This window comes from Emys orbicularis, chromosome 16 (genome assembly GCF_028017835.1).
Source record: "Emys orbicularis isolate rEmyOrb1 chromosome 16, rEmyOrb1.hap1, whole genome shotgun sequence".
Taxonomy (NCBI): Eukaryota; Metazoa; Chordata; order Testudines; family Emydidae; genus Emys; species Emys orbicularis.
Genome location: NC_088698.1, coordinates 3234738 through 3262015, shown reverse-complemented (window position 1 = coordinate 3262015; position 27278 = coordinate 3234738). Strand labels below are relative to the sequence as shown.

At 53.5% G+C, this 27278-nt stretch overlaps 1 protein-coding gene across 1 annotated transcript in view; it reads left to right on the top strand.

The window, feature by feature from the left end:
• Positions 1-27278, top strand: part of RASAL1 (RAS protein activator like 1) — a 131121-nt gene that overhangs the window by 14706 nt on the left and 89137 nt on the right. The window contains exons 2-5 of the mRNA XM_065417590.1: positions 7350-7406; positions 12752-12865; positions 13663-13724; positions 17542-17671. Of these exons, the coding sequence (XP_065273662.1) occupies positions 7350-7406; positions 12752-12865; positions 13663-13724; positions 17542-17671 (363 nt within the window). The remainder of the gene's footprint in view (positions 1-7349; positions 7407-12751; positions 12866-13662; positions 13725-17541; positions 17672-27278) is intronic.

Below are 27278 nucleotides of genomic sequence, written 5' to 3'. Positions count from 1 at the left end.
CGACAGGAATACAGTCCAAGACAGGTCTTGCAGGCACAGACAACAGGACCCCCCTCAGTTAGGTCCATCTTGGGGTCTCAGGGCACCCTAGCCCCCTTTGGAGGTCAGAGCCCTGTCTCCCTCCCAGCCACATCACCAGCCAGCTCCTGAAACTCTGCCTTCAGCGACCCCTCCCACAGCCTTTGTTCAGTTTCCGGGGCAAAGGTGTCACCTCGCCTCTAACCCCTTCCTGGGTTCTCATGTTACATGCTCAGGTATTCTCCGTTGGTCAGTCTCCCATCCCCCAATGCAGACTATCCTAGCCACACTCCCCTGTCAGCATTCAAAGCCCACAGTAAGAACAGTCCCAGTTCGTCACAGTGTCAAAGATCCTATGGCTGGATCAGCTGCTACTGCACAGCCTCCTCTCCCCACATACCCAGCAACTCTGGTGTACTCCAGGCGGGAGCGTGTTTGCTGTGGAGAGCTGGCATGGTCAGCTGGGAAGATCAATGTGAGCTGTCCAGGCCAAGCAAACATGAAGAGGAATTTCAAAAATTCCCCGGGCTTTAAAGGGGGAGGAGCACATGCCTGTGTATCTGGCTGAAGGGCAGCGGAGTAGAAACTGCTGACCAGAGCGGTCATGATGGGCATTGTGGGACACCGCCTGGAGGTCACTTAGGGTGACCTAACCAAGCACACTGACACTGCATCGCGCTAATGTTGTCACAAAAAGCTCTATGCTTCTCGTCGAGGTGGTTTTATTACGTTGGAGCAGCAGGGGAGTTACATCAGCAGGAGGGGCACTGTAGTGCGTACACCTCCACTGTTTTGTTGATGAAAGCTGCCTTTTGTCGACAAAACTGTGTAGTGTGGACAAGGCCATAGGTATGAATGTTGCCTGGCTGTATGAGCCTGAATGGATCATTTAAAAAAAAAAAAAAAAAAAGTCTGGCAGAGGTCTTGAGAAGACAATGGAAAAGCCAGTCACCAGGACACTGACACCTAGTAATCAACAACCCAGAGGGCGATGCCTTTCCCCACCTCTCCACAGGGAAGCTGAGCAAAGACCCCAGCTGGAGAACAAAGGCCTGGGAAGGCATGAGGTAGGGAGATAAGAGATGGCTGCTGGAGGGAGGTTGGGGCTCTCTTGCCTGGGAACTGACAGAGATCAGACCGAGAGAGAGACAGAGCTTGACCAATGGGGTTCACTGCAGCTCTGCGCTAATTGGACTGGGCTGTGCTGTGCTAATCTAAGGACTGCCTAGGCTGGGCTCCAACTGAGTAATAAACCCACCTGTTGTGACAGTGCTGTCAGTGCAAACCTTTGAGGTGCATTAATCTCTGCAGAGTGGACAAGTATCTCTCTCAGCTGGACTTGCTGAACAGAGCTCCTGGTGTGCTGAGTCTCTGAGATTCAGTCAAAGGAGACGGTGAGGTCGCGTGGCCTACCCAGGAGGATGAATGGGGTCTGGCACGGCGAGGGGTTCCTCCTAGAGACTGTTCCAAACCTGGGGATGTGGCACCAATCCTGTGGATGCTTGGTGAGAGGGCCAGTGGTGGCGGGTTATTGGATAGAAAGGGGGTCAGTGTTGTGAATTTCATTCTTAAGGTGGAAAGGCCTCTTCAAAAAAGAAGGATTTGCAGCTTTTCCTAAAAATGGTCAGACTCTGGACTTGCCTGATCTCCAGAAGTTTGTTCTATAGCTGGATCCCCTCAACTGACAGTGCTATGTCCCCAGCTCTCCTATCATAGAATCATAGAATCTCAGGGTTGGAAGAGACCTCAGGAGGTCATCTAGTCCAACCCCCTGCTCCTGTGCTAGAAAAGTGCCACTTTAAAAAAGAAAGCTGAGTGTCCCCATCACCTGACTCTGGGAGCAGCAGATTTTCAGAAAAAACACCCAATATCATGAGACTGGCAATAAAATAATGAGATCTGGCAACCCCATGAGCCCGGTGTACAGCCCCACTAAAGCCAAGGGGCTCCCAGAGTTGCAGGGATATGCTCACACATGGATTATTGCAGGATCATGCCCTATATTTCACAGACTCATAGATTCCAAAGCCAGAAGGCACCACTGTGCTCATCTAGTTTGACCTCGCGTATGACACAGGCCATAGAACTTGCCCAAAATAATTCCTGTTTGAACTAGAGCAGATCTTTTAGAAAAATCTGTCTTGATTTAACAATTGCCAGTGATGGAGACTCCACCACAACCCCTGGTAAATTGTTCCAGTGGTTAAATACCCTCAGTGTTAAAAATTCACACCTTAGTTGCATTATATATTAACATTAACCAGCTTTGAAACAACATTAGGGTGAAAACAAGCCCCCTCCAGCGCGCACGTGGGTCAGAGTTAAGGGGAGTGAGTTATAATGAAATTGACAACTGTCTAAAACTGGTACAAATTCTGAGTTTGATTGTGAACATGGAAAACATGGCAGCTTAGATTCAGTAAGTGAGCTGGTCCATCAGCAGCCCTACATTGCCTTGTCAGGTGAGTTCCTCACTGACTACAATTCACCTAACTGAGGCCAATTGTCCCAATGCTGCTTATTTTCTCCTTTTGTGGAATTTTGAAACTCACTGAAAAGATGAATCCTGAGAGAGAGAAAGTCCCCTCTTATCTCTGAATGCAGTGCAGAGGGATGTTGTGTGAAAGAAACCAACTGTCAAGAATATACGAACAAATCTAACCCCTTGGGTTAGATCTCAGCCAGCAAGTTCCACGAAGGTTAATGGAGCTACGCTGACTTTATAGCAGCTTTCTCTGGCTGCTGCTGTGTATTCCCTGTCCAGGCCTGGTTTAGAGCAGTGGTTCTCAACCAGGGGTCCGGGGCCTCCTGGGGGACCACGGGCAGCTTTCAGGGGGTCCTCCAAGCAGGGCCAATGTTAGACTTGCTGTAGCTCAGGGCAGATAGCCAAAGCCCCACTACATGGGGCTAAAGCCTGGGACCCTGAGCCCTGCCACCCGGGCCTGAAGCCAAAGGCTGGGCAATTTAGGGCAGTGACTCCCCAGTGTGTCTGAGGGCCTTGCCCCACCTGATTCTCCAGGGATTGTCTTAATTAGGAATGGTGACAGGTTTCAGAGGTAGCTGTGTTAGTCTGTATCAGCAAAAAAAAAACGAGGAGTCCTTGTGGCATCTCAGGCCTGGTCCACACTAACCCCCCACTTCGGACTAAGGTACGCAAATTCAGCTATGTTAATAACGTAGCTGAATTCGAAGTACCTTAGTCCGAACTTACCGCGGGTCCAGACGCGGCAGGCAGGCTCCCCCGTCGATGCCGCGTACTCCTCTCGCCGAGCTGGAGTACCGGCGTCGACGGCGAGCACTTCCGGGATCGATCCGGGATCCATTTATCGCGTCTAGACAAGACGCGATAAATCGATCCCAGAAGATCGATTGCCTGCCGCCGAACCAGGAAGTAAGTGTAGACGTACCCTTAGAGACTAACAAATTTATTTGGGCATAAGCTTTCGTGGGCTAAAACCCACTTCATCGGATGTATGAAATGTCTCCCTACTGTTACTCACACCTTCTTGTCAACTGTCTGTAATGGGCCACTCTCTTACCACTTCAGAAGTTATTTCTCCTCCCTTGGTATCCTGCTGTTAATTGATTTATCTCGTTAGACTGACCTAACACTTGGTAAAGCACCCCCCATCCTTTCATGTATTTATACCTGCTCCTGTATCTTTTACTTCATACATCTGATGAGGTGGGTTTTAGCCCACGAAAGCTTATGCCCAAATAAATGTTTTAGTCTCTAAGGTGCCACAAGGACTCCTCGTTTTTTTTAATTAGGAATGGGGGACCACTGGCTAACCACCCAAAACTTTCTTCCTCCTTGCCACCCCTCACTCTTACTATGAAGCGATGTCTATTTCGAGATCCAAATTTTTGTATCCAATCCTGATCCCAGCCAGGCCCTGCAGCCCCCAAATACCATGCACAAAGCAGTTCCTCTGGGATTCCTCTTCTAGTCTGCAGGCCTGAGGGGTTTGGGAAGCACCTGCACTGAAACCTGTGGAGCGCTGGCCCAGGTGAATAAGTTGCTCCTTTGGCACCTGTCCCCATGCAAGGCTTGGCCCCTTCTTCTGTGCTGCCCCCTGCCCACCCCAATATGCCCCGGACCCACGGTTTCTGCTCAGATGCCTCCTGAAGAGTCACTTCTCCTTAGAGCCACAGAATCCTAGAGCCATAGGGTTAGAAGGGCCCGCAAGGATCATCTAGTCTAACCCCTGCCAAGATGCAGGAGTTGTTGTGTCTAAACCATCCCAGACAGATGGCTCCAGCCTCCTTTTGAAAACCTCCAGGGAAGGAGCTTCCATGACCTCCCTGGGCGTCTGTTCCATTGTCCTGCTGTTCTTACAGGTAGGGAGTTTTTCCTGAGCTATGGGGCATGGCTACACTTGCAGATGTAGAGCGCTGGGAGTTAAACCAGCCCTCGGAGACCGCAGTAGGGAAAGCACTGCAGTCTGTTCACACTATCAGATTCAAGCGCACTGGCGTGGCCACATTAGCAGCTCTTGCAACGGCCACAGAGAGCAGTGCATTGTGGTAGCTATCCCAGCATGCAAGTGGCTGCAACATGCTTTTCAAATGGGGGGGGTGGAGTGTGACAGGGAGTGTGTTGTGTGTATGTGGGGGGAGACAGAGTGAGTTTTGGGCGGCTGAAAGCATGTCAGCATGCTGTCTGGTAAGTTCAGACAGCAGCAGACCCCCCCTGCCCCCCGCCGATCTCTCTCACACAGCATTCCACACTAATGGTTGCTTTGTCCCGGAGCAGATAAGCAGCCGGTTGTCAAACAGAGCTTTGAAAGGGCATATCCGCATTCCTGCAGCGATTCCAAAACAATGACAAGAGTGGCCACTTGACTTAAGGGGATTATGGGATGTTTCCGGAGGCTGATCAGAGCGCAGTAATTCAACACCTCGTTCACACTGACGCCCGGGCGTTTCAGCCGAGGCGCACCAAGCGTTATGCTTCTCACCAAGGTGGATTACCAGAAGCGCTCCAGCTGCAGAGTCCAGGCGCTCTAAGTGCCTTGCCAGTGTGGATGGGTCATGAGGAGGGCGCCCGGGGCTGCTTTAATGCACTGTAACTCGCAAGTGTAGCCAAGCCCTTAATCTAAATCTGCTCTGCTGTAGTTGGAACGCATTGTCGCTTGTCCTGCCCTCTGTGGCAAGAGAGGACAAGTTTTCTCCTTCTTTCTTGTTGCAGCCTTTCAAGTATCTGAAGACCACTGTCGTGTCCCCCCTTAATCTCCTCTTTCCAAACTAAACATATCCAGTTCCTTCAGCCTTTGCTCCTATGGCTGCATTCCAACCCTTTGGATCACCTCTGGATCTTTTCCAGTTTTTTCACGTCCTGTCCAGGGGTGGCGAGTTATATGGGCCCATGGTGCCCATGCTCCAGGAATATTCAGGGCCTGGGAGCCCAGCTCCACCAATGTTTGGGGCCAGGTCTCTCCCCCGGCCCCGCCTGCTGCCCCCGCGCGCCTCCCCCAGAGTGTCTCCCAGCCCCGCTTGCTGCCCCCGGGCGATTTAAAAGGGCCCGGGGGCCCCTGGCCGCCACCGGCAGCACAGTGGGGCTAAGGCAGCTTCCTGCCCGCCCTCACTCTGCGCCACGCCCAGAAGTGGGTGGCATGTCCCTGCGGCCCTGGGGGTGTGTGTGCTCTGTGTGCTGCCCCCACTCCGAGCACTGACTCCGCAGCTCCCATTGGCTGGGAACTGTGGCCAATGGGAGCAGCAGGGGCACGCGGAGACCCCCAGCCCCTCCACCTAGGCGCTGCTGCCAGGGGGTGTGCGGGTCACTTTTGGGAGCCGCCTGAGGTAAGCGCCACACACACGCCTCACCCTTTCCTGCACCCCAACCCCCAGCCCAGAGCCCAAACCCCGCACCCAAACTCCCTCCTGCACCCAAATTCCCTCCCAGAGCCCGCATCCCTCCTGCACCCAATTTCCCTCCCAGAGCCTGCACTCCAAACTCCCTCCTGCACCCAAACTCCCTCCCAGATTCCACACCCCTCCTGCACCCAAACTCCCTCCCAGAGCCTTAGGCAGGTGTGTGAGAGGGTGGGTGGGTGGGGACTTTGAGCCATTTTGTGCACCACCAAAAATTATACAAACCTGCTGCCCCTGATCCTGTCTATACAGCGGTGACCAAAATTGGACACAGTAATCCAGCTGAGGCCTAACCAGCGTCGAGTAGAGTGGTACTAACACCTCCCATGACTTGCAGGTTATGCCTCTGTTAATGCAACCTGAAATCGCATTTCCTTTTTTTGTAACAGCACCACATTACTGACGCATGTTGAGGGTGTGATCCACCACAACTCCCAGATCCTTCCCAGCAGTGCTGCTGCCAAAGCAGCTATCCCCCAGTCTGTATTTGTGCATTTGGTTTCTCTTCCCTAAGTGTAGCACCTTCCATTTGTCTTTGTTGAATTTCATTTTATCATCTGTAGCCTAGTTCTCCAATTTATCAAGATCACTTTGAATTTTATTTCCTTGTGATCCAGACATCAGTGAGCGAGCCTCCAAAGAGACCTGCCAGTTCGCCCCACCCTTTGGCTCTCCCCAGGTTCCCCACATTGTCTGCCCTGCTGGATTGCAAGCTCCTGGCAGCATGGACTGTGCTTTCCCCAGGGCTCTGTTGGCAGGAGCAGGAGTAGTGATCCTTAGCAGCACGGCCTGGAGGCCCAAGGGGAAGGCAGTGTTGCTGTCTCTGGTGGGCCTGGCACCAGAGGATGTGAAGAGCCAAAGCAGTGGTAACTAGGCCATGCAATGGATTGTGGGGAGAAGGAGTGGAAGGGGATTTTGGGGATGGGAAGTGGGGAAAGGGAGCTCGTGCTTGCCTGCCTGGGCTTTCACTGGGGCAATGCCATGGCAGTGGGAAGCTGTGCTGATGCAGTGCATTGCCTCTTACGGCGCCCAGCAGACCTTCAGTCCTTAAAGGACCAGGGCACAGGTCAGCCTAAGCCTGATGTTCCCTTGGGAGCGCTACCCCACGCCCCGGTCAGGCCCCCCGATGGAGGGAAGCAGCGGTGCCCTTCAGGGTGAACCCCAGGGGTTCCTGGGGATCTTGCTGGTGTGATGGAATGCCCTCTCCCCTCCCCCACCAAGGCTGAGCGTCTGGCTGCCTGTGCCATGCTCTATGATGCCTGCTACAGGGTGCTGCGCACCAGCTCCCAACTAGAGCCCCCCACAGTATCTAGCTGCTGTCTTTAAATGCTCTGCAAACAGGGCTCGCCCTGGTGACCCTGGAGGGCTGCAGAGTCCTGCGGGAGGCGCTCTGACAGCATGGATACCAATGCCCTGCTTAATACTAATCTGCCTGCTTATTTGGTTTCCCTCCCCAGGTCTGGCACCAGCGACCCCTACTGCATTGTCAAAGTCGACAACGAGGTGGTAGCCAGGTGAGTGTGCCATGCTGGGGGCCCTGGGGATGGGCCAGGCCAGCACAGCCAAGGAGGGGCATTTGCACTGCCGGGGTTCAATGCCGGGTGACGTGGCCCAGTGCCATACAGACTGATGTACAGAGCAAAGCGCTGGTCTCCGCTCACTCAGCTGTCTCTGCAGGCGTTGATTTCCTGGGGCATCTGCAGGACGTGGCTCTGCGGCCTGCACCATTAGGAGCTGTCAGTCGTATCAGCACATACGTGCCAGCTGTGCTAGCACCCAGCATCTGCAAACTTAGGTCATAGGCTGAGTCTAGTCCCAGCCGCATGGCAAACAGCTGCCAAGATAGGAGGCCTGGAACTCACCCCCCACCCTGCTGAGAAGGGCCCAGCCCTTGCTCATGGCTTTAGTGTATTTGGGGACAGGGTTAAATCCCATTGCATCCCATCTCCACCAGGGGATGGAGCCATATTGGCGCCTGGCCGCCTTCCCAGAACATGGTTACCTTGGCAGTGCCGATGGGGTCTCTGGCTGGCTGCATTGGGGCGGATGTACTGTTTGTAGGGCTCACACCTCCGGCCCACCTGTTGCGGGAGGCAGCCTTTAAACTGGAGCCTTACCCATGCTCTAGCCTCACTGGAGTGAGCCAGCCAATGCCTGGGATCACGTGACCTAGCAGGAATAACATAGAACCATGGTCCTTAACCACTGGGCGGAGGCCAGCCCGAAGGGGGCTGGGGTCTCCAGCCACAGAGACTTGAGAATCTCATCCACGCCAAGGGCTGAACAGTTACCTGGCCCACCCTGCATTAGGGGAGGGAGCTGCTAGCTCAGCTGTTTGTCCTGCTGCTATCAGCAGCCTCCGGCCCAGCACTGAGTGGGTCACGTCAGCCGGGTCTCCCCCATCGTGCCCTGAGAAGGGGTGAGTGAGATACGTCCTGCAGCTCTGGGGGTCGGTTGTAATCCAGCCCTTGAGGGGGAAATGACAGGACCCAAGGAGCGAAGGGTGATCTTGTGGATAAGGCCCAGGGCTGGGACTCAGCAGTTCTGGGTTCTAACCCGGGCTCTGTCGCTGACACACTGGGCAAGTCACTTACGGCAGATTTTCAAAAGTGGTCACATATTTCGGTGCTCGATTCTGGGTGCCCAATTTGTAACACCTGGAGCCTGCTTCTCAGAGGTGCTGGGCCAAGCAGTCGCCTCTGGAAAGCTGGGGCCTGCATTACCTCCAGTAGTCAGGCCCTGAGTGTGTTAGATCGGGCAGCCAAAAACTAGCTGCAACTTCTGAAAATGTGGGTCTGTGTTGCTCTGTGCCTCAGTTTCCCCATCTGTGGAATGGGGATGATGACACTGCCTGCCTCCTGTTCATTAGCCTGTGCAAGGGGCTTTGAGATTCTGGGATGGGAGGTGCCAGAGCGTGAACAGTGGGGGAGCTCTATAAGCTCAGCAGGTGCCTTTCTCCCCAGCCGTGTCTGGTCAGGCCAGAGAGGACCCCAGGAGGTCCAGCGTCACATTGCACAGAGGAATCACCTTCAGGCCCAACCTGTCTCTCCTTGTCCCCCTGCCCTACCCCATGCCCTAACTCTGCCTGTCCTAGGCTGGCTGATGACTCCTTTCTCTGTGCTCCCCTACCCCATACTGCGCCTGCCTGTGGGGTGGAACCCTTTCTGCTCTCCCACTTGCTGGGTGGGAAGGGCAATGGGGCTGCAGCCACAGGTGGGGTGGCAATGCTGTGCCATTGCGTGAGGCCATCGGGTGGTCCCAGTGCTGGCACGGGCGTGGTCGCTTGAACCAGCCCTGGTTATAGCTGGCATTTGGGGGTTTCCAGCTGCACATAGCCCCCTGCTTGCTCTCTGGCCAGAGGAGACTCTCCCCCATGATCCCCTGGGGGCGGGCAGCATCCTCCGGGCTGGGCTCGCTCCCCTCTGGTTCTCCACCCTGCCCCTGTGGTTGCCATGGTGCTCCAAGTCCCGCAGCAAGTCCCACTGCTCTGGAGCTGGCCAGTGATGAAGTGGTTACTATGGAGAAGTCCATAAATTATTCCCCCTTCTGGAGAGATGGTAGCATCTCCCCCTTTCCAGCCAGCTGGCCGGGTGCTCGCTGGAGGGGAGGGAGGGAGTATCTGGCCAGAGGTGTGGGGGTGGGCTCAGGAGAGCAATACAGGGTCAGGGGCCTGGGTCCTCCCAGCTTCATCCATGGTCCCTCACACAGCCCAGCACATCTCCCTCCCTCTCTTCTCTTCCACTCTGTCTCTCCCCTTCTTCTTAATCACTCCCCTGCCCCTCCCCTGGCTTTCATTTCCTGAGCAGTCCCAGACCTGGCCCCGGCTCATGGCCAGTCCTGCTGCCACCGCACTGTTCTCCCCACTGGGAAGCCACCCCTTGTCCTGCTCATAACGCCAGGGGAGAATGAAAACCACCTCCTGCTCCTTGGAGCCGCCACATCCCGGCCAGGGAGGTGCCCCGCCACAGCACTGGGACTGTGTCTGCGGGGAAAGCTTAGTCCAGGAATGTCTTTCGGGGGGTGGGGCGCTTGCAAAATCTGGATCCAACCTTTACGGGCCTTTGGAAGTGGGAGTCTGTTCCCGGCCCAGCACCAAGGCTGCGTTCCTCATTCGCTCGGGCACCGTGGAGCTCTCCTGGAAGCTCTCCATCCATGCACAGCCAGGCAGCTAGCTCCTCTCTTTGCCTGGAAAGGACAATTTTGCTCCGTGTGATGAGGTTGGGGACTGGGATTTCCATGGTGTGGGGCTCACCCACTGGAGGCCAGCACAGCATCTCCCCCCTGCAGGGTGCAGCAGTTGGTTTCCCCTGAATCCGATCCGAAGGCTGCAGAATCTCCAGCATGAGGTCACTGAGCAAGGGAAGCCAACTCCCCTAATCAGCAGTGAGTTAGATGCCTTCATCTCCTCCTGCGCCCAAGGCCTGAGAGCTCAGCTCCTGCAGCAGGAAGAAGTGGTAGGGAAAGCAGATGTACTGGGGTAGGTAGCAGAGGGGGTCTGTCCCCGAGATGGCCACCGCTGCACCCCGGCTCCAAACCCTCCCCGTGTGGCAGCCCCTGGAGCTGGTGAGCTGCAAGCTGCGACCACAGGGAGAGGCAGCAGCAAACAGCTGGGAGCTGAGGGTAAGGAGGGGCGCCCTGGAGGCGGGGGCGTGACTCAAGCTGTTGGGGCAGGAGTGGATCTTTAAATTGTACCCACCCCAACGGCGTGCCTGGGGAGGGGGCGTAGCAGAGGTGAGCTGGGATGGAGAGCTGCCGCACGGCTCCCTGGGCCGGGGGGGGGAGCTGCCGCGGGGGAGGAGGGGTGCCTCAGGGCAGGGGGGGGAGCTGCCATAGGGCTCCCCACCCCAGCTCACCTCTGCTACGCCCCCTCCCCGAACACGCCGTCGCTGCTCCACTTCTCCCGCCTCCCAGGCTTGCAGCACCAATCGGCTGTTTGGCGCCGCAAGCCTGGGAGGGGAGGAGAATTAGAGCGGGGGCGGCATGCTCGGGGAGGAGGCGGAGCAGAGGTGAGCTGGGGTGGGGAGCTGCCGCACAACTCCCCAGGTTGGGGTGGGGTGGGAGCTGCCGCGGGGGGGAAATTGGGGGCACCGCTTTTTGGTGCCCCCAAATCTTGGCGCCCTAGGCAACCGCCTAGTTTGCCTTAATGGTAGCACCGGCCCTGGTCCTCCCTCTCAACTGCCTACTAGCCACCCTTCGTAGACCCAGGGTAGCCCAGCCCTCTTTAATTAGCTGGACTGGGCTCCCCTGCTCCAGTCCAGGGGCTCTGAGCACAGAGACCAGCTCCTGGGGCCCACAGTCTGGGAGGATCCCTCTTGCAGCTCCCACATGCAATGTAGCTGAAATGCTTGAGCACAGCGTTTCCTTTTGCTAGCTGAGAGGCTCTGGAGCTGCTTGTTCTGAGTTTGAATCCCCAAGCCCTGGGAAATGAGATGGGGAGCTGGGAAGTCATGAGCTCTAGCCCCAGCTCAGTCACCCACTTGCTGTGGTGGGCAAGTTGGTTAATCTCTCTGGGCTAAATTAATTCCTGGCTGTGTTTTCATGAACCACAGCAGATGGGTTTGGCCCTCTGTGCCTCAGTTTCCCCATCTGTAAAATGGGGATAATGATGCTTCCCTGCTGCTGGGGGGCTCAGGAGGGCTGACAGGCTCATGTCTGCATGGCACCTTGATGCTGGAAATTGCTGCAGAGGCACTGAACTCTGTTGTTTTACTCTTACTTTCAGTGGGGTTGAGCCAACTGCAGCATCCACCTCGCTGCCTCCCCTTCCCTCCACTTGGGACTGACAGTAGTGTGGTGAGGGCACTGAAGCCAGCCAGTGCTGAGGTTTCCTTGGGTATCAGGGCCTTGCTGTTGCTTCTCAAAGACATTCAGATGGGTTTGAAGAGAGACTGAGCTGAGAGGATTTCTCCTGGGCCCAGGAAACTATGAACTGGGGTGGGGAGGGTGCACAGGCGCTGGCGTGGCAAAGGTGATTTTACAGTCTTCCCCAGCTCACGCTCCCCCTGCCGCGCTGGAACAAAGCAGCAGTAAACGCCAGCCCCAGGTCTGGAAGTCCCAAGGGGTGTGTGCCACATGCAATGCGTGCCTTGGGCCAGCAGCCTGCTGTAGAGAAGGAGGCTCTGAGATATACCGCACAGGGAGCGTGCAGTGGGACTGCCAGAACCGGGAGCTGGAGTTCGCTTGAGCCATGCCTTACCGGCTGTGTGGGTTTGATCTCTGGCAAATATGGCAGGCTTGTGATGCTGCATGGGCTGGGCAGCCTTTGGGTGGCTGTGCCAGGACTGTTGCGTGCGCCTGGCGCTGTACATGTTGGCAGTATCTGGGTGCGTGTGCTCGTGCGTTGGCATTTGTGTGGCTGTGTGTGTTGGTGGGGGCTGTGTGTTGGCAGTAGCTGCGTGACTGATTGTTGGTGACATTTACGTCCCTTTGGCTCTGTGTGTGCTTGTGTGTGTTGGCTGTAGTTCTGTGCATCAGTGGACGCTGCATGCCTCTAGCAGGGGCTGTGTCCCCCTCTGTGCGTTTGGTGGGGTCCATGTGCGTGGCACATGCTCTTGATTCTTGGAGCTGTGGGGTCCGGATGGAATCCCTGAGCAGGGCCTGAGCCTCTGCCTCTCCTTCCAAAGCCCTTGGGATAAAGCAGCAGAGTAATTCTGCCCCAGAGGCCCCCCCAGGGGTAGAGACTGAGCCTGTAGTTCCCCCAGTGACGGCTGGGTCCACCAGCTGGGATCCCTCTCACAGCCCCTCTCCACTGCTCCACGACCCACCATGCTGGCTCGGCTCCTGCAAGCCTCATCGCCTCTCGCAGGGGGTGGTCCCGGCCACTGGCACTGACTTCACCCGCCCTGTGCTCTGCTTGCAGGACCGCTACCGTGTGGAAGAACCTGAATCCCTTCTGGGGGGAGGAGTACACCCTGCACCTGCCCATGGGCTTCCACAGTCTCGCCTTCTACGTGCTGGACGAGGACACCATTGGGTACGAGGGTGCTGGGGAGGGCATGGGGGGCTGCTTCTGGGCCTGGACAGGACCCTGGGTCTGGCTGGGGCTCAGAGCACTAGTGAAGGGCAGTGGGTCTTACTGAGCCAGGCTCTGCTTGGAACAATGGATCTGCTCCGGGCTCTGGTGCCACGCGCTGGCCCAGCCTTTCCCTGGGGCTGGCCCTCTGCCAGCCATGCTGACTCAGCAGCAAACAGGCAGCAGGATTATTCCAGTATTTACTTTCCCTAATTCCCTCACAAATACCCCTCCCATCCCCCGCCCGAGGGCTCCTCCACAGTCTGGGCCTCTGAGCTTGGGGCTGGCTGGGCCACTGGCTTGCCTCAGGGCTGGCTGTGGGAGAAGCCCATGAGTGAACAGCCATGGAGGAGGAATTCTCTGCTTCCCAGGGCTGGTTTTTCCAAGACCTTGTGGACAAGGCACAGGATGGGCCTCAGGAGATGTAGGCTGGGGATTGGTCCTGCTTTGAGCAGGGGGTTGGACTAGATGACCTCCTGAGGTCCCTTCCAACCCTGATATTCTATGATAGGCTCTCTGATGCTCCAGTGAGGGGCTCCCTACTGTAACTACGGCCATAGATAGACATTGGACAGTTGGTTTCCTTGGTGGAGCTGTGCAGAGCAAAGCGCGGAGGGAATGAATCCCTCCCTGAACAGCTGGGGTGATGCGAGGAAGCCCGTTGAGGTGGATTGGCCCCTGGATACCCTGCTCCTTGGCCGTGCAGGGCAGTTAATTCCAGGCACTCTTTGCCCAGACCTGGCTCTCTTTCCTTGCAGGCACGATGATGTCATTGGCAAAGTATCACTCAGCAAAGAATGGATTTCGTCTTACCCGCGAGGTAGGTGCTGGGGCAGTGGAAGGAGCACTGGGGCTGCAGCAGTGTCTTATGAAGACCGTGGCTGGGTCACAGCTGACATGCAGGGCAGCAGGCACTAAATTGGCAACTTATGGGCCATTCCGCAAGGCCTGGGTTTGCCAATTTTTAATTTCAGAAAACCAAAGACCCTCGCCCCGCTCCCTGTCCCGCCCCTTCCCGAGGCCCTGTCCCTGCTCACTCCATCCCCGCTCCTCGTCGCTCGCTCTCCCCCACCATCGCTCACTCGCTGATTTTCACCGGGCTGGGGCAGGGGATTTGGGTGCGGGAAGGAGTGAGGGCTCCGGCTGGGGGTGCACCTGGGTTGGGGCCGGGGATGCGGGGTTTGGGGTGCAGGAGGGGGTGCCAGGCTGGGGCCAAGGGGTGCGGGAGGGGGTGTAGAGTGCAGGATCTGGGAAGGAGTTTGGGTGTGGGAGAGGGCTCCAAGCTGGGCCAGGGGGTTGGGGCATGGGAGGGGGGTTGGGGTGCGGGCTCCGGGAGGCACTGATGTCAGGTGGCCCCTTAAATAGCTGCTGCACCAGCGCTGCCCTAGCATTTCCTGGGCCTCAGAGGCTGCTCGATCTGCCATGAATCCTGGACATGTGGCTCGGCCAGCGCACCGAGGACAAACGTCTTTTCTGTTCTCTGGAATGCGGGGGGAGAGAGGGGGGAGAGAATTCCCCACAAGTCTCACACACACACACACACACACACACACACACACACACACACACACACACACACACACACACACACACACACACACACACAGCCCCTCTCCTTCGTCCCCCCCCAGTCTGGCCACTGGCTGGTGCCTCCACACCCAACTGCTGCTCGACTCTGCTCAGACCCGTTCCCAGGGAGAGCAGGCCAACTTTAGCCCCATGCTTCTGCACTGCCCATTCATCCCACGAGGAGACTGACCAGCCCACAGCCCCTTACCGGCTTGCCGCATGGTCCCGAGACGAGCCTGGCGCAGCAGCTCCCGTGAAGTGGGCTACTGGACCTGGGGCAGGCAGTGGCGGCTTGCCCTGGCCCCCTCCCCTACCGGTGGCTGCATGTGGCCCCTGGGGAGCTGGGCTGGCTCCTCTCTCCACTTCCCCCAGCTGGGGAGCAGCGGGCTAGGTAGGGAGGGGGCTGAAGGCACTTCCTAAAGGCCACAAAGCCCGCTCTGCAGGGAGCCCCCAGCTGCCCTGGCGGCTGCTGCCCGGGGTTAACCCTGCCGGCCCCAGCCCGCAGCTGGGTGCCTTTCCCAGCCCCTCCGCAGGGATCCACCCCCTGCCCGCCAGGGCTCACACCGCCCCCGAGCTCCACAAAGAGAGCTGCTGCAGGCCTCATCCCCCCCGGCACCAACCGGACTTTTAACGGCCTGGTCGGCGGTGCAGACCGGAGCCGCCAGGGTCCCTTTTCAAAAACCGGACGCCTGGCAACCCTAGCGAGGCCTGGCTCAGATCCTAGCCTCCCCCAGCCAGCAGGGCCGTGGCGTGTTGCCAACTTAGCTAGTTTGTCACTAGATTTAGTGACTTTTTGGTTTCCCTAGCGAGAAAATAAGTGACCAGTGAGAAATCTAGCGACTTTCACTGCCAATGACAGTGACATTCAGAGAAAGACGTCACCAATATGTATAGTCACCAAACCATTCACAAGCAGCTCGATAGTGTTAATAAAATCCATTCCACGCTCTTCTTACTACGTTCTGTTGCACACCCAGTCAATGTCATTATGTCTCAATGGAGCATGTCCTTGGAAGGAATCACATTCCAGGGCTTCTCGGGCTGAGATCACTATAATCTGCAGGCGAGGGAAATACATTTGTGGAGGCTAATTAAATAGTTTGCTAAAGCCAGGCGCGCTTTGGAGAGAGCACCAGGCCCGGGACTTGTTACCCAAACGTGTCCTTTCTCGCTGCTCCGTAGTAAGTCGCACAGCCTGTGATGCAGGGTACGATGGCTAATGAAGCGGGCTGGGTGGGGAGGCAGGTTAGCCAGCGAGGAGAGCCGCACGGCTGGAAGGTGGGGTGGGATGAGACAGGGCCAGGTGCCCCAATGGGGTGGGGGAGCGCTGTGCCTCCAGGGAGGAAGCCCTTACTGCAGGATCAAAGGTGGAGCTAGCGTGTTTTCAGTTCCCCTTTACCCCTTCCCCTGGCTTGGCCGGGGTTAGCGGCCCAGCTGTTTTCAGAAATGAACCCCTGGAAGCGGGGGGGGAAGGGGTCCGGCTGGTGGACTTCTGTTTTTTAAATCTACTTTCTTGGCTCCCTGCAGCGTGAGCTCAGGTGAGGCGAATGCCCTCTCCCCCCCCCCGGCTCTGGGCTCTCCCTTCCACTAACCTGTGGGCTCAAATCCAGGCGGCAAGGAAGGGAGGCTCAGCTGAAATTAACCAACCCCAGCCGTGCTGGGCTGCCGTGTACAGAGCACCGTTCCCGCTGAGCAGGGGGCTGCAGTTTCCCTCCCAACGAGCAGAGGGCGCCCTCCTGACGACGACGGTGTACTGTTGTAGTTGCTTCTGGTGTGCAACAGAATGTAGAAGAAGAGCCTGGAATGGGTTTTAGTAACACCATCGAGCTGCTTGTGAATGATTTTGGGACTATACTCGCCTGTGTGTGTATATATGTATGTATATACAATTCTCTGTTGAATTCTCTGGACATTTTGTTTGGTGACATTTCTGATTCCTTTTGAGTGCTTCAACAGCTATATCTGGCGACTTTTCAGGGTTTGTCTGGTGACTTCCTGCTTTGTGGAGTTGGCAACACCCCCCCCAGCAGCACAGAGTAGCGGGGTATCAGCAGATGGAGAGGGCAGGTCATCTGGCAGCATTGTTCCAGTGTTGCTGACTCTCAGGATGTTGTTGTGATTCTCTTGCTGTTTGGCATCCAAGTCCCAGCTCTTGGAGTCATGTGGTTACGAAAGAATCTCAGCTTGCCTTTTCAAAAGAAAAGTGGTTTTCTAGCCTTTGCTGCTTTGGGGAAAAGGCTGCAAGTGCCACCCACGGGCACCCAAAAGGCGAGGGAAGAGATCCCCTGGCTATTGTGATAGTTTTGTAGATCTCCTGATTTTAAGCCAATCTCGTGATTTTGGGGAGCTAGGGGGCTGACTTGTGATTTTTGACAGTTTGGGGCTGGCCATTCTGCGGATAACACCCTTAAGGTCCAGGGCCGGTGCAAGGAAGTTTCGTGCCCTAGACGAAACTTCCACCTTGCGCCCGGCCCCCCGTGGCAGCTAACCCCGCCCCCCACCCGGGGAGCCCGCCACTCCCCCCCGCCCGGGGAGGGCCCCCCCCCGCAGCAGGTACCCCCCCTCCATGGCAGCTAACCCCACCTGGGGAGCCCGCCCCAGCTCACCTCGGCTCCACCTCCTCCGCTGAGCATGCCGGCGCCGCTCTAATTCTCCTCCCCTTGCAGGCTTGGGGCATCGATTAGAGGAGACTTAGAATGGGGACTGTGTGCTCAGCGGAGGAGGCAGAGTGGAGGTGATCTGGGGCGGGGAGCGGTTCCCCTGTGCATCCCCCCCTTTACTGCGGGCGGCCCTCCCCGTGCCCCCCCCCGCCCCAGCTCACCTCCACTCCACCTCCTCGCCTGAGCAGGCTTTTAGGTGCCCCCAACCACTAGGCGCCCTAGGCGGCCGCCTAGTTTGCCTAAATGGTTGCACTGGCCCTGCCAAGGTCTCTGCCGTGGCATGGGGTGGGGGGCTGCGCAGGGATCACACGTGGCCAGCATGGCAGCTGGCCTGCTGCGTCAGCACTCGAGGTGGGTGGGGCAGGGAGAGCCAGGGAGCTAGTTACACAGACTCCTCCTCCATTGCAGGGATTGACAGCTGGATCAACCTGACGCACGTGGACCCCAATGAAGAGGTTCAGGGCGAGATCTGCCTGGAGCTGAAAGTGCTAGAGGAGCCCCAGAGGAGGGCCCTGTACTGCCATGTCATTGAAGCCAGGTAGGAGTAGATGGCTCCTGTCTCTGCCACCCTCCTCTCTATCTTCCTCCATAGTGGTCTCCCCTTTCCTCCCTCCCCTCCCCTCCCCTCCCCTCCCCTCCTCAGCCCAAGTGCCTCTCCAAGCCCCAGCAAAGAGTTCTCCCTTCCAGGATGGAGCGACAGGTGCCTGAGACAGGCCCAGCTAGTCACTTCCCTCCAGGCAGGAGACATGGTGCTGCAGGCCAGCTTGTGGGACCAAGGCTGGGGGCAGGGGATAAGATGACAGGGGGTTGCCAAGCTCTATGCCTGCTTCAGTTCCTTTGCTCAATGCCACGGCCCTTCCCCCTGCTCTGGGTTGCACGACGCCACCCCACAGAGACACCTGCTGTCCTCACTTCATCCTGGGGGCTGGCAGCCTGAGACCAGGAGTCCAGTAAACCCCAGGCCAGTGCGACTCCTCGTGGCTTTAGGCTGAGTTGAGACATTAACGCATCTGTCTATCTGATGTCTGTCACCCTGGCATCTGGGCAGTTTGGCATGGTGCCTGGATGGCACGGCAATGGGCGCACACGAGTGCATGGAGATGGATGGCGATTCCCACAGAATGACGCGCCTGCGTGTGGTGGGCGGTGACCCATTCTGAGGTTATCCCGAACCAGCCGGCAGTGAGGGCGGGGCTTGTTAGCCAGCTGGGGGTGGGCAGGCACATGTCTCACCTCCTGTTAGGGGAGGAGGGGATAGCTCAAGAGAGAGTGAGACCGGGGCGAAGGGAGGTGTGCCCAACACCCATCTGCCACTGAGCTGCCAGGGTGAGCTCTCCCTGATCAGTGGCCATGGGGACTCACGCCCTCCTTCCCACACGCGTGCTCCCTGCCCACTTCTCAGATGTGGAATGGTGCCAGTGGAGGCTGCTGCACTGGCACTGATGGGAGACAATGGGCAGCGCGATCCAACCCAAACTTAACAGCACCACCTCCTTCCACATGGTGCGTCAGCTGTACTGCGCTGCTGCTCTGCTCTGTTCTATCCTCATTCAATACAGTGGAATAATTGGGGTTGAAATTCTTTTCCTTCCTCATCCATCTGGCACAATTCCTAGAGCAAGAGTAAAGACCCTGCTTCCCTTCTGCTGGCAAGTATTGATATTCCTGTAGCCCTTAAAGACCCCAGCCGAGATCATAAGAACGGCCAGACTGAGTCAGACCAAAGGTCCATCAAGCCCAGTATCCTGTCCTCTGACAGTGGCCAATGGCAGGTGCCCCAAAGGGAATGAACAGAACAGGGAATCATCAAGTGATCCATCCCCTGTTGCCCATTCCCAGCTTCTGGCAAACAGAGGCTAGGGACACCATTCCTGCCCATCCTGGCTAATAGCCGTTGATGGACCTATCTTCCATGAATCTATCTAGCTTCTTTTTGAACCCCGTTATAGTATTGACCTTCACAGGGGGAGTTCCAGAGGTTGACAGTGCGTTGTGGGGAAAAATACTTTCTTGTGTTTGTTTTAAACCTGCTACCTATTAATTTCATTGGGTGGCCCCTTGTTCTTGTATTATGAGAAGGAGTAAATAACACTTCCTTATTTACTTTCTCTATACCACTCATGATTTTATAGACCTCTATCATATCCCCCCTTAGTTGCCTCTTTTCCAAGCTGAAAAGTCCCAGTCTTATTAATCTCTCCTCATACAGAAGCCATTCTATACCCCTAATCATTTTTGTTGCCCTTTTCTGAACCTTTTCCAATTCCAGTGTATCTTTTTTGAGATGGGGCGACCACATCTGCACTCAATATTCAAGGTGTGGGCGTACCATGGATTTATATAGAGGCAATATGATATTTTCTGTCTTATTATCTATCCCTTTCTTGATGATTCCCAACATTCTGTTCGCTTTTTTACTGCCGCTGCACATTGAGTGGATGTTTTCAGAGAATGATCCACAATGACTGCAAGATCTCTTTCTTGAGTGGTAACCACTAATTTAGACCCCATCATTGTATATGTATAGTTGGGATTATGAGATCAGGGTCCCACTGTGCAGGGTGCTGGCTGTTCACATAGTGAAAGACAGTCCCTCCTAAAGAGCTCACCATCTAAAGATAAGGGGGAAGGGATAGCTCAGTGGTTTGAGCACTGGCCTGCTAAACACAGGGTTGTGAGTTCAATCCTAGAGGGGGGCCATTTATGGAACTAGGGTAAAAATCTGTCTGGGATTTGGTCTTGCTTTGAGCAGGGGGTTGGACTAGATGACCTCCTGAGGTCCCTTCCATCCCTGATATTCTATGATTATCCCTGTTTTACAGATGGCAACACTGATTAAGTGACATGCCCAAGGCCATGCAGAACCCATGGCAGAGCAGGGAATTGAACCTAGGGCTCATGAATGCCAGGCCACAAGCCTGACCTTTCTCTCTAAAGCATTTAGGTCGTGCATAGACAAGAACCAGGTGCCCCACTAGGAATGGAGAGGAAAGGCTTTTATTGATGTTGTTTAAATCTCTCTCTAAAATCCCATTCTCGCTGTGAAGCTGACGAGAGGTTCTTGCCTGAGCTGTGCTCTTCGGGAAGTGGCGCTGGGACATGTGAGGGCCCTGTCTGAGCGGGTGAAGAGATGAGATGATGGGAGAGAAACAAGTCAGTTTCATAAATGTGAAAGAGGAAAAGATCCTCCCCCTATCTTGCTCCCAGCACCAGCTGATTTAGAGCTCAGGAAAGGCGGGCACTGCCGGTGCATAGTGTGGGCAGGAGTTATGCAGACTTTCCAAGCACAGCTGTGCCAGTGCCCCTGGTGTTGCCTCCTAGAGGTACCAGCATTGTGAGGCACCTCGTGACCACCTGCCCTTGATGTGAGGAAGTCTTGCCTATGCCTGCCAGAGGTCAGCTCCCCGACTCCACCAGCCTCGGGCAACACAAGCCCGCCCCTCTCAGCCTTCACAAGTTCTGCTGTCCCTCCGCAGGTTAGCAATAGGCACCCGCCAGCCCCCGAGCCCTCTGAGTGCCCACCCGGAGTGTCCAGCTGCTGTTCCACTGGCCACTCTCTGTATTCACAGACTCTCTGCTCCCAAAGGAGCAGTGCACCACAGCTTGCCAGCTACACCTGAGATCACAGTTCTGCTCGACTCTCAGCACTTAGATATGTTTATAGTGTAAACAAGCCAAGTCTAGCAAACAAAGAGTAGAGATTTCAAATAATTGCAAGTAGAAGTAACTGGAAACAAATGGTTACATATAAAATAAACTCATAACATGCATTCTAGAAGCTTAACTTAACGAACTAGATATTCTCCCCAAAGTCCTGCCAGTGCTTTTCAGTGAGGGTTCGCTGTGATCTTTCTAACACGAGACAAGTCACACTGTCAACTTGCTTCCTTGGTGAAAGATTCATAGGGTTACCTCTGCCCTCCCCCCACCCCCCAGCTATACTCCAATGACCCATTGTCATTACTTGTAAACAGGATGCCCCCTGCTGGTTGGTTTTTCCTATATGCTTCTTTCTTGTAGATTTTTGCAAGCTCTTGATTAGGACCTGGTTCCATATGCAAATAGACCTCTAATGTGAAGCGAACAATGCACAATGCCCAGACAGGGAGTCTGCCCAGTCTATTAGCCCCTGCCTGAAAGGAACCTCTACTGTTTATTTGCCTTAACTCCAAGGCTTTGAGAACATAATTGCCAGTGATCATAACAATCATTGCAAAATGTACATATGGATAATATTGAAGGAGTTGTGTGTCTATACTGGGATACTGGCTCTTAGTGGAGACCTCACAAGCTGCCCTTTGGTGAACTGTTATGCCTACACCTGACCCTAGGGGTCCCTGTGAAACCCCAGGCATTACTTGTGCCCTCTGCCTGTTGGCATCAAGAGGTCTCTGGGTCACCCCTACCCCCTTACATTGATGCGGTAGGGTCAGCCGCTGGCTAATCCTTATGTGTCATCTCAGAACCCTCTTGCCTCTTGCCCTTAATATGTACAATTTCCATCTCATGTTCCCAGAGAGCTGTACTCCAGTTGGTATGTTTGGTTCTGTGTAGGCATACCCACAGAGGGTAGTGTGTTAGGGCCCTGAACTTCCTGTTAAACAGATTGACTTAACTGCTTGACTGCCCACACAATTGCATGACATTCTCTTTCTATGACAGAGTAATTCTGTTGTAGGAGGGGGGGCAGTTTTTTACTTAAGAAAGCAATAGGATGCTTTTTATTGCCTTCACCTGCTTGCATTAGTATTGCTCCCAGGCCTGTGTGAGATGTGTCCATGCACAGTTCAAACCCCTTGTCAAAATCAGGACCAGCCAGAAAAAGTTTTCTCACAGAATTTTCTCTTCCCCACCAAAGATTTTCTGACAGGCTGCCATGCACACCACTTTGTTGGACTTTTGCAAAAAGTCAAAACCTGTGATAGCAGACACATTGACACTGAACCCCACCCAGCCTGCAGGAATAATTAGCCAAGCCTATAAAAGTTGAATTTGCTTTTGTTTTTGTGCACAGGCCAGTTAACAACTGAGTCCACTTTCAAGGTATCCAAGCAACTCTGGCCTCCTCCTACCCAATGACTTTGGACGCCCCTATTTGACACTTTGACTGAGACCTGCACCCTCAGCGCAATTCTCAAGTGGTTTTTAAGTATCAGGGGGTAGCCGTGTTAGTCTATATCCACAAAAACAACAAGGAGTCCGGTGACACCTTAAAGACTAACAGATTTATTTGGGCATAAGCTTTCGTGCGTAAAAAAACCCCGCACTTTTTCAGATGCATGGAGTGAAAATTACAGATGCAGGCATTATTATACTGACACATGAAGAGAAGGGAGTACCTCACAAGTGGAGAACCAGTGTTGACAGGGCCAATTCAATCAGGGTGGATGTAGTCCACTCCCAATAATAGGTGGGGAGGTGTCAGTTCCAGGAGAGGCAAAGCTGCTTTTGTAATGAGCCAGCCACTCCCAGTCCCTATTCAAGCCCACATTAATGGTGTTAAATTTGCAAATGAATTTTCGTTCTGCTATTTCTCTTTGAAGTCTGTTTCTGAAGTTTTTTTGTTCAAGAATAGTTACTTTTAAATCTGTTATAGAATGTCCAGGGAGATTGAAGTGGTCACCTACTGGCTTTTGTATGTTACCATTCCTGATGTCCGATTTGTGTCCATTTATTCTTTTATGTAGGGACTGTCTGGTTTGGCCATTGTACATGGCAGAGGGGTATTGCAGCCACATGATGGCATATATCACATTAGTAGACGTGCAGGTGAATGAGCCCTTGATGGTGTGGCTGATGTGGTTGGGGTCCTCTGATGGTGTCGCTAGAGTAGATATGGGGACAGAGTAGGCAACGTGGTTTGCTACAGGGATTGGTTCCTGGGTTGGTGTTTCTGTGGTGTGGTGTGTAGTTGCTAGTGAGTATTTGCTTCAGGTTGGGGAGCTGTCTGTAAGCGAGGACTGGCCTGCCTCCCAAGGTCTGTGAGAGTGAGAGATCATTTTCCAGGATAGGTTGTAGATCGTGGATAATGCGCTGGAGAGGTTTTAGCTGGGGGCTGTACGTGATGGCCAGTGGTGTTCTGTTATTTTCCTTGTTGGGCCTGTCCTGTAGTAGGTGATTTCTGGGTACCCATCTCGCTCTGTCAATCTGTTTCCTCACTTCCCCAGGTGGGTATTGTAGTTTTAAGAATGCTTGATAAAGATCTTGTAGGTGTTTGTCTCTGTCTGAGGGGTTGGAGCAAATTTGGTTGTATCTTAGGGCTTGGCTGTAGACAATGGATCATGTGATGTGTCCTGGATGGAAGCTGGAGGCATGTAGGTATTTGTAGCGGTCAGTAGGTTTCCAGTATAGGGTGGTGTTTATGTGACCATCACTTATTTGCACTGTAGAGTCCAGAAAGTGGATCTCTTGTGTGGACTGGTTCAGGCTGAGGTTGATGGTGGGGTGGAAATTGTTGAAATCCAGGTGGAATTCTTCAAGGGCCTCCTTCCCATGGGTCCAGATGATGAAGATGTCATCAATGTAGCGCAAGTAGAGGAGGGGCGCTAGGGGACGAGAGCTGAGGAAGTGTTGTTCTAAGTCAGCCATAAAAATGTTGGCATACTGTGGGGCCATGCGGGTACCCATAGCATTGCCACTGACTTGAAGGTATAAGTTGTCCCCAAATCTGAAATGGTTGTGGGTGAGGACAAAGTTACAAAGCTCAGCATCAGGATATGCATCAGGAACCGTGACCGCATTAAATTTCTTGTAATCAACACAAAACCTTATGGTCCCATCCTTTTGGGGGCCCATAACAATACAAGAAGCCCAGAGACTGTTGGATCCTATAATTATTCCCATGTCAGCATGCTAGATATCTCCTTACTAATGTTCTCCTGCATTTGACCAGTTGTAAGGCATGCTCTGCTGAACGCATGTTGTGGACCCACAGTGTTAATCTTATGGACCATTTTGTGAGTCAAGTCTGGTCGTCTGGACAACACCGAGTGATGCCTTTGCAGCACAGCCAAAATCTCTGCCTTTTCATACTTTGCGTAGATCAGTGCTCTGTAGTGAGATGTCACTATGGCATTCAGTCATCAAATCAAACAGCAGATCATGTTTCCAATGGTGTCACGACTGTGATATGTATTTAACCTGTTTCTATGCAGTCTACAGCACAGCCCTGCTGTAGGGCCTTCGTACATTGTAGGTGACATGGTTAACCCTATCTATCACCTCACAAGGCTCTTCCCATGAGTTCTGCATTTTGTACTTTTTTTTTACAGGGAGTAACACCAGTTCCAGATCCCCTACATCAAATGATTGGTCAGGGGGTTGTGATCATACCATTCCTCTGAGCTGCGTGGCTTGTTAAGAGGTTTTGCTGCACCATCACCATCATAGACTGTTACAAACACTTAAAATCTATAACATTCAGGGGAGAAATGAAACCTAGATCCCAAATCCCACCCCTTTTTTTACAGGATTAGACCCTTCCGTGTCTGTCGCCGGGTGTATTTAAAATCAAACCTGACAGGTAAATAACGTAAAGCAGATAACATTTATTACCCTAACCCCTTAATAACAAAGTTAATAAGTTTGGCGGTTACCAAGTCCTCAACTAACAAATGATAGCAGCAGGGATAAAAGAGGAGAGAAAGAGAGGAAGGGGCTGGGGGGAAGGTTTCACAATCACCAGACTTCCCAGATCCCGACGTCTCGATGTCCAGGTACAGCTGGGCTCCGGTTCCTCCGGTCGACCTCAGGTGGCTTGACTCGATCCCTTCACCAGGTAAGTCTCTCTCCTAGTCTTCTGTTCATCTTCCCGTGATTGAGCAAACTCCCCCGCTGGGCAGAGTGAGTGCGGTGTGCTGCCACTATCACGGGCAGGCGAGTGAGGACGTGCAATTCAAGGGCTTAGTCTGCCTGTGAAGTGGTGGGGGAGATGCAGCTGCCCGAGCTCTCCCTGAGCGGCGATCTACGAACGGACAGTGACCTGACAGCCCACGGACATCCAACAACAGTGCCGCCCACGTGTGCTCCCCCTGCACGCTGCTCTTTGCCCCCGGCCCACTTCTTGGGCTGCACACGGCACCAAAAGGGTGGGGTCTCTCTCTGTTACTAGGCAGAATAGAGATCATAGGACAACCAAAGGTTACACAGTACAACTCATGGGAAGCAAGGGAATGGACTTATTGATAATGTGTGTGAGTGAGGGGGAGGGTATTATTCCTACATTCCTCTCCTTGGTATCGGGATACCTTCTTATCATGGATACCACACTTAAACGTTGGGTAAGAAACATATATTGGTTTCTTGGTTGCCTGGGATACCTTCGATCATACCCAGCACACTGAAACAATAATAGCTACAATAAAAAGAATTACTATAGGATGCAACGATATGTACCAAGCTTCCTTTAAACTGACAGTTGGGGCAATACGTTTTCCCACCAGTGTGCTGCAGTGGTTTCTTGCTGCACTTGCTTAAGGATCTTTTGAATGTTTGATGATGCATGGTGTACTGACACCATTACCTCCTTAGCTTGGGTTTTCATTTAAGGTGCTGTTGCAGCCCTGGATGCCTTAATAACTGTTTTAGTGTGGAAACTTCCACTCCTAGACTTATAGGGGCTACATGACTATACCACTTGTAATAGACATTAATATTTTGTACACTAATATCATGAAAAACAAAATGTATATTGGAGCCTTTAATGGAATACACTAAACAAATGCATATATTTTCATAAGGGCTGTGCTCGATTCTGAAATAACTACATACAAGAAACCAGTTACACCAGCTTCGGAGGCAGATGCCGTGTGCCTTACAGTAAGCAAAGCCGAGAAGTTGGAGTCTGAAGGTTTTAGCTGGTGGTGGCACCAGCCCTCGGAAGGCTTTAGACAAATGTGGTCTTTTTCTATTAGCCCTGAGCCACATGAATTCCCTAGCCGTTTTTCTACAGTCCAAGAGTCTATATTTACACTATTCTATTGGTTGCCTTTTTAATGTACCCATTTTGGCAACTCAATGGGAAACAAAACAGAATTGTTGATGTTTAAACCTTAACGGGTAAATGAACTGTTCCTCTCGAGGTCCCTTCCAGTCCTAGAATCTATGAATCTATGAATCTATAATTGTTAAAACGTAGCTCATAATGCTGTGGCTTCCTTGATCATACAAAAAGTTAAACATTTTCCACAAGGCTTGATGGGTTTGTTCAAACGTGGTGGCCCTGTCCCAAATTTCTTTTTGCAGTTCTATAGGAATGATCTATAGTGTTGATGTTTAAACCTTAATGGGTAAATGAACTGTTCCTCTCGAGGTCCCTTCCAGTCCTAGAATCTATGAATCTATAATTGTTAAAACGTAGCTCATAATGCTGTGGCTTCCTTGATCATACAAAAAGTTAAACATTTTCCACAAGGCTTGATGGGTTTGTTCGAACGTGGTGGCCCTGTCCCAAATTTCTTTTTGCAGTTCTATAGGAATGATCCCATTCCTTCCTTCCCTAATAATGTCTTTGGCTACGTTCAGAAGCCAGTCTTGCGCTTGGATACATGCAAGTGCTATGGATAAATTTGCTTGCATTGTGTCTATGGTGGTGGTAATGTGGATGTGATCTATTTCTTGTAACTGTGGCCAGCCCGGGAGTATTTTAGCTATATTGTACTCCATGGTACTAAGTTGGTTTAGGGCAGACATTAGTGGATTGGACATGGATGCGATGTCTTGGCCCAAGGCACTGATCCTGCTTGCTAGGAGGTGCTGATCTACTGTATTAAGCACCCCTAAGCTTGTGCCTATGCCTCCCAACAGGGTTGCTAGTAAATCATGTTTTGATTTAGGTGGAGAGGGAGATACGCTTTTAACCCAAGCCTTCCATTCTATTAAGGCAGGGCTGGTATATAAGGCACATTCTGGCTGAGTATTCACTAACCTGATTTGTAAGGGCATATGAACTGTCTTTAGGGAGTATAGAGGATGTATTAACACAAGTCTTTTAAAATCTTTCTTTACAACCATAGGACCTATAGGGCTGGTGTATGGTTTAGGGACTATGGCCTATATTCTTTTTGGCCTATATTCCCTCCCCCCCCCCCCGCCCCCAGCCTGTAGCCTGATTTGGGGTGTGTTAGTAGTGTTGATTTAATTTATCC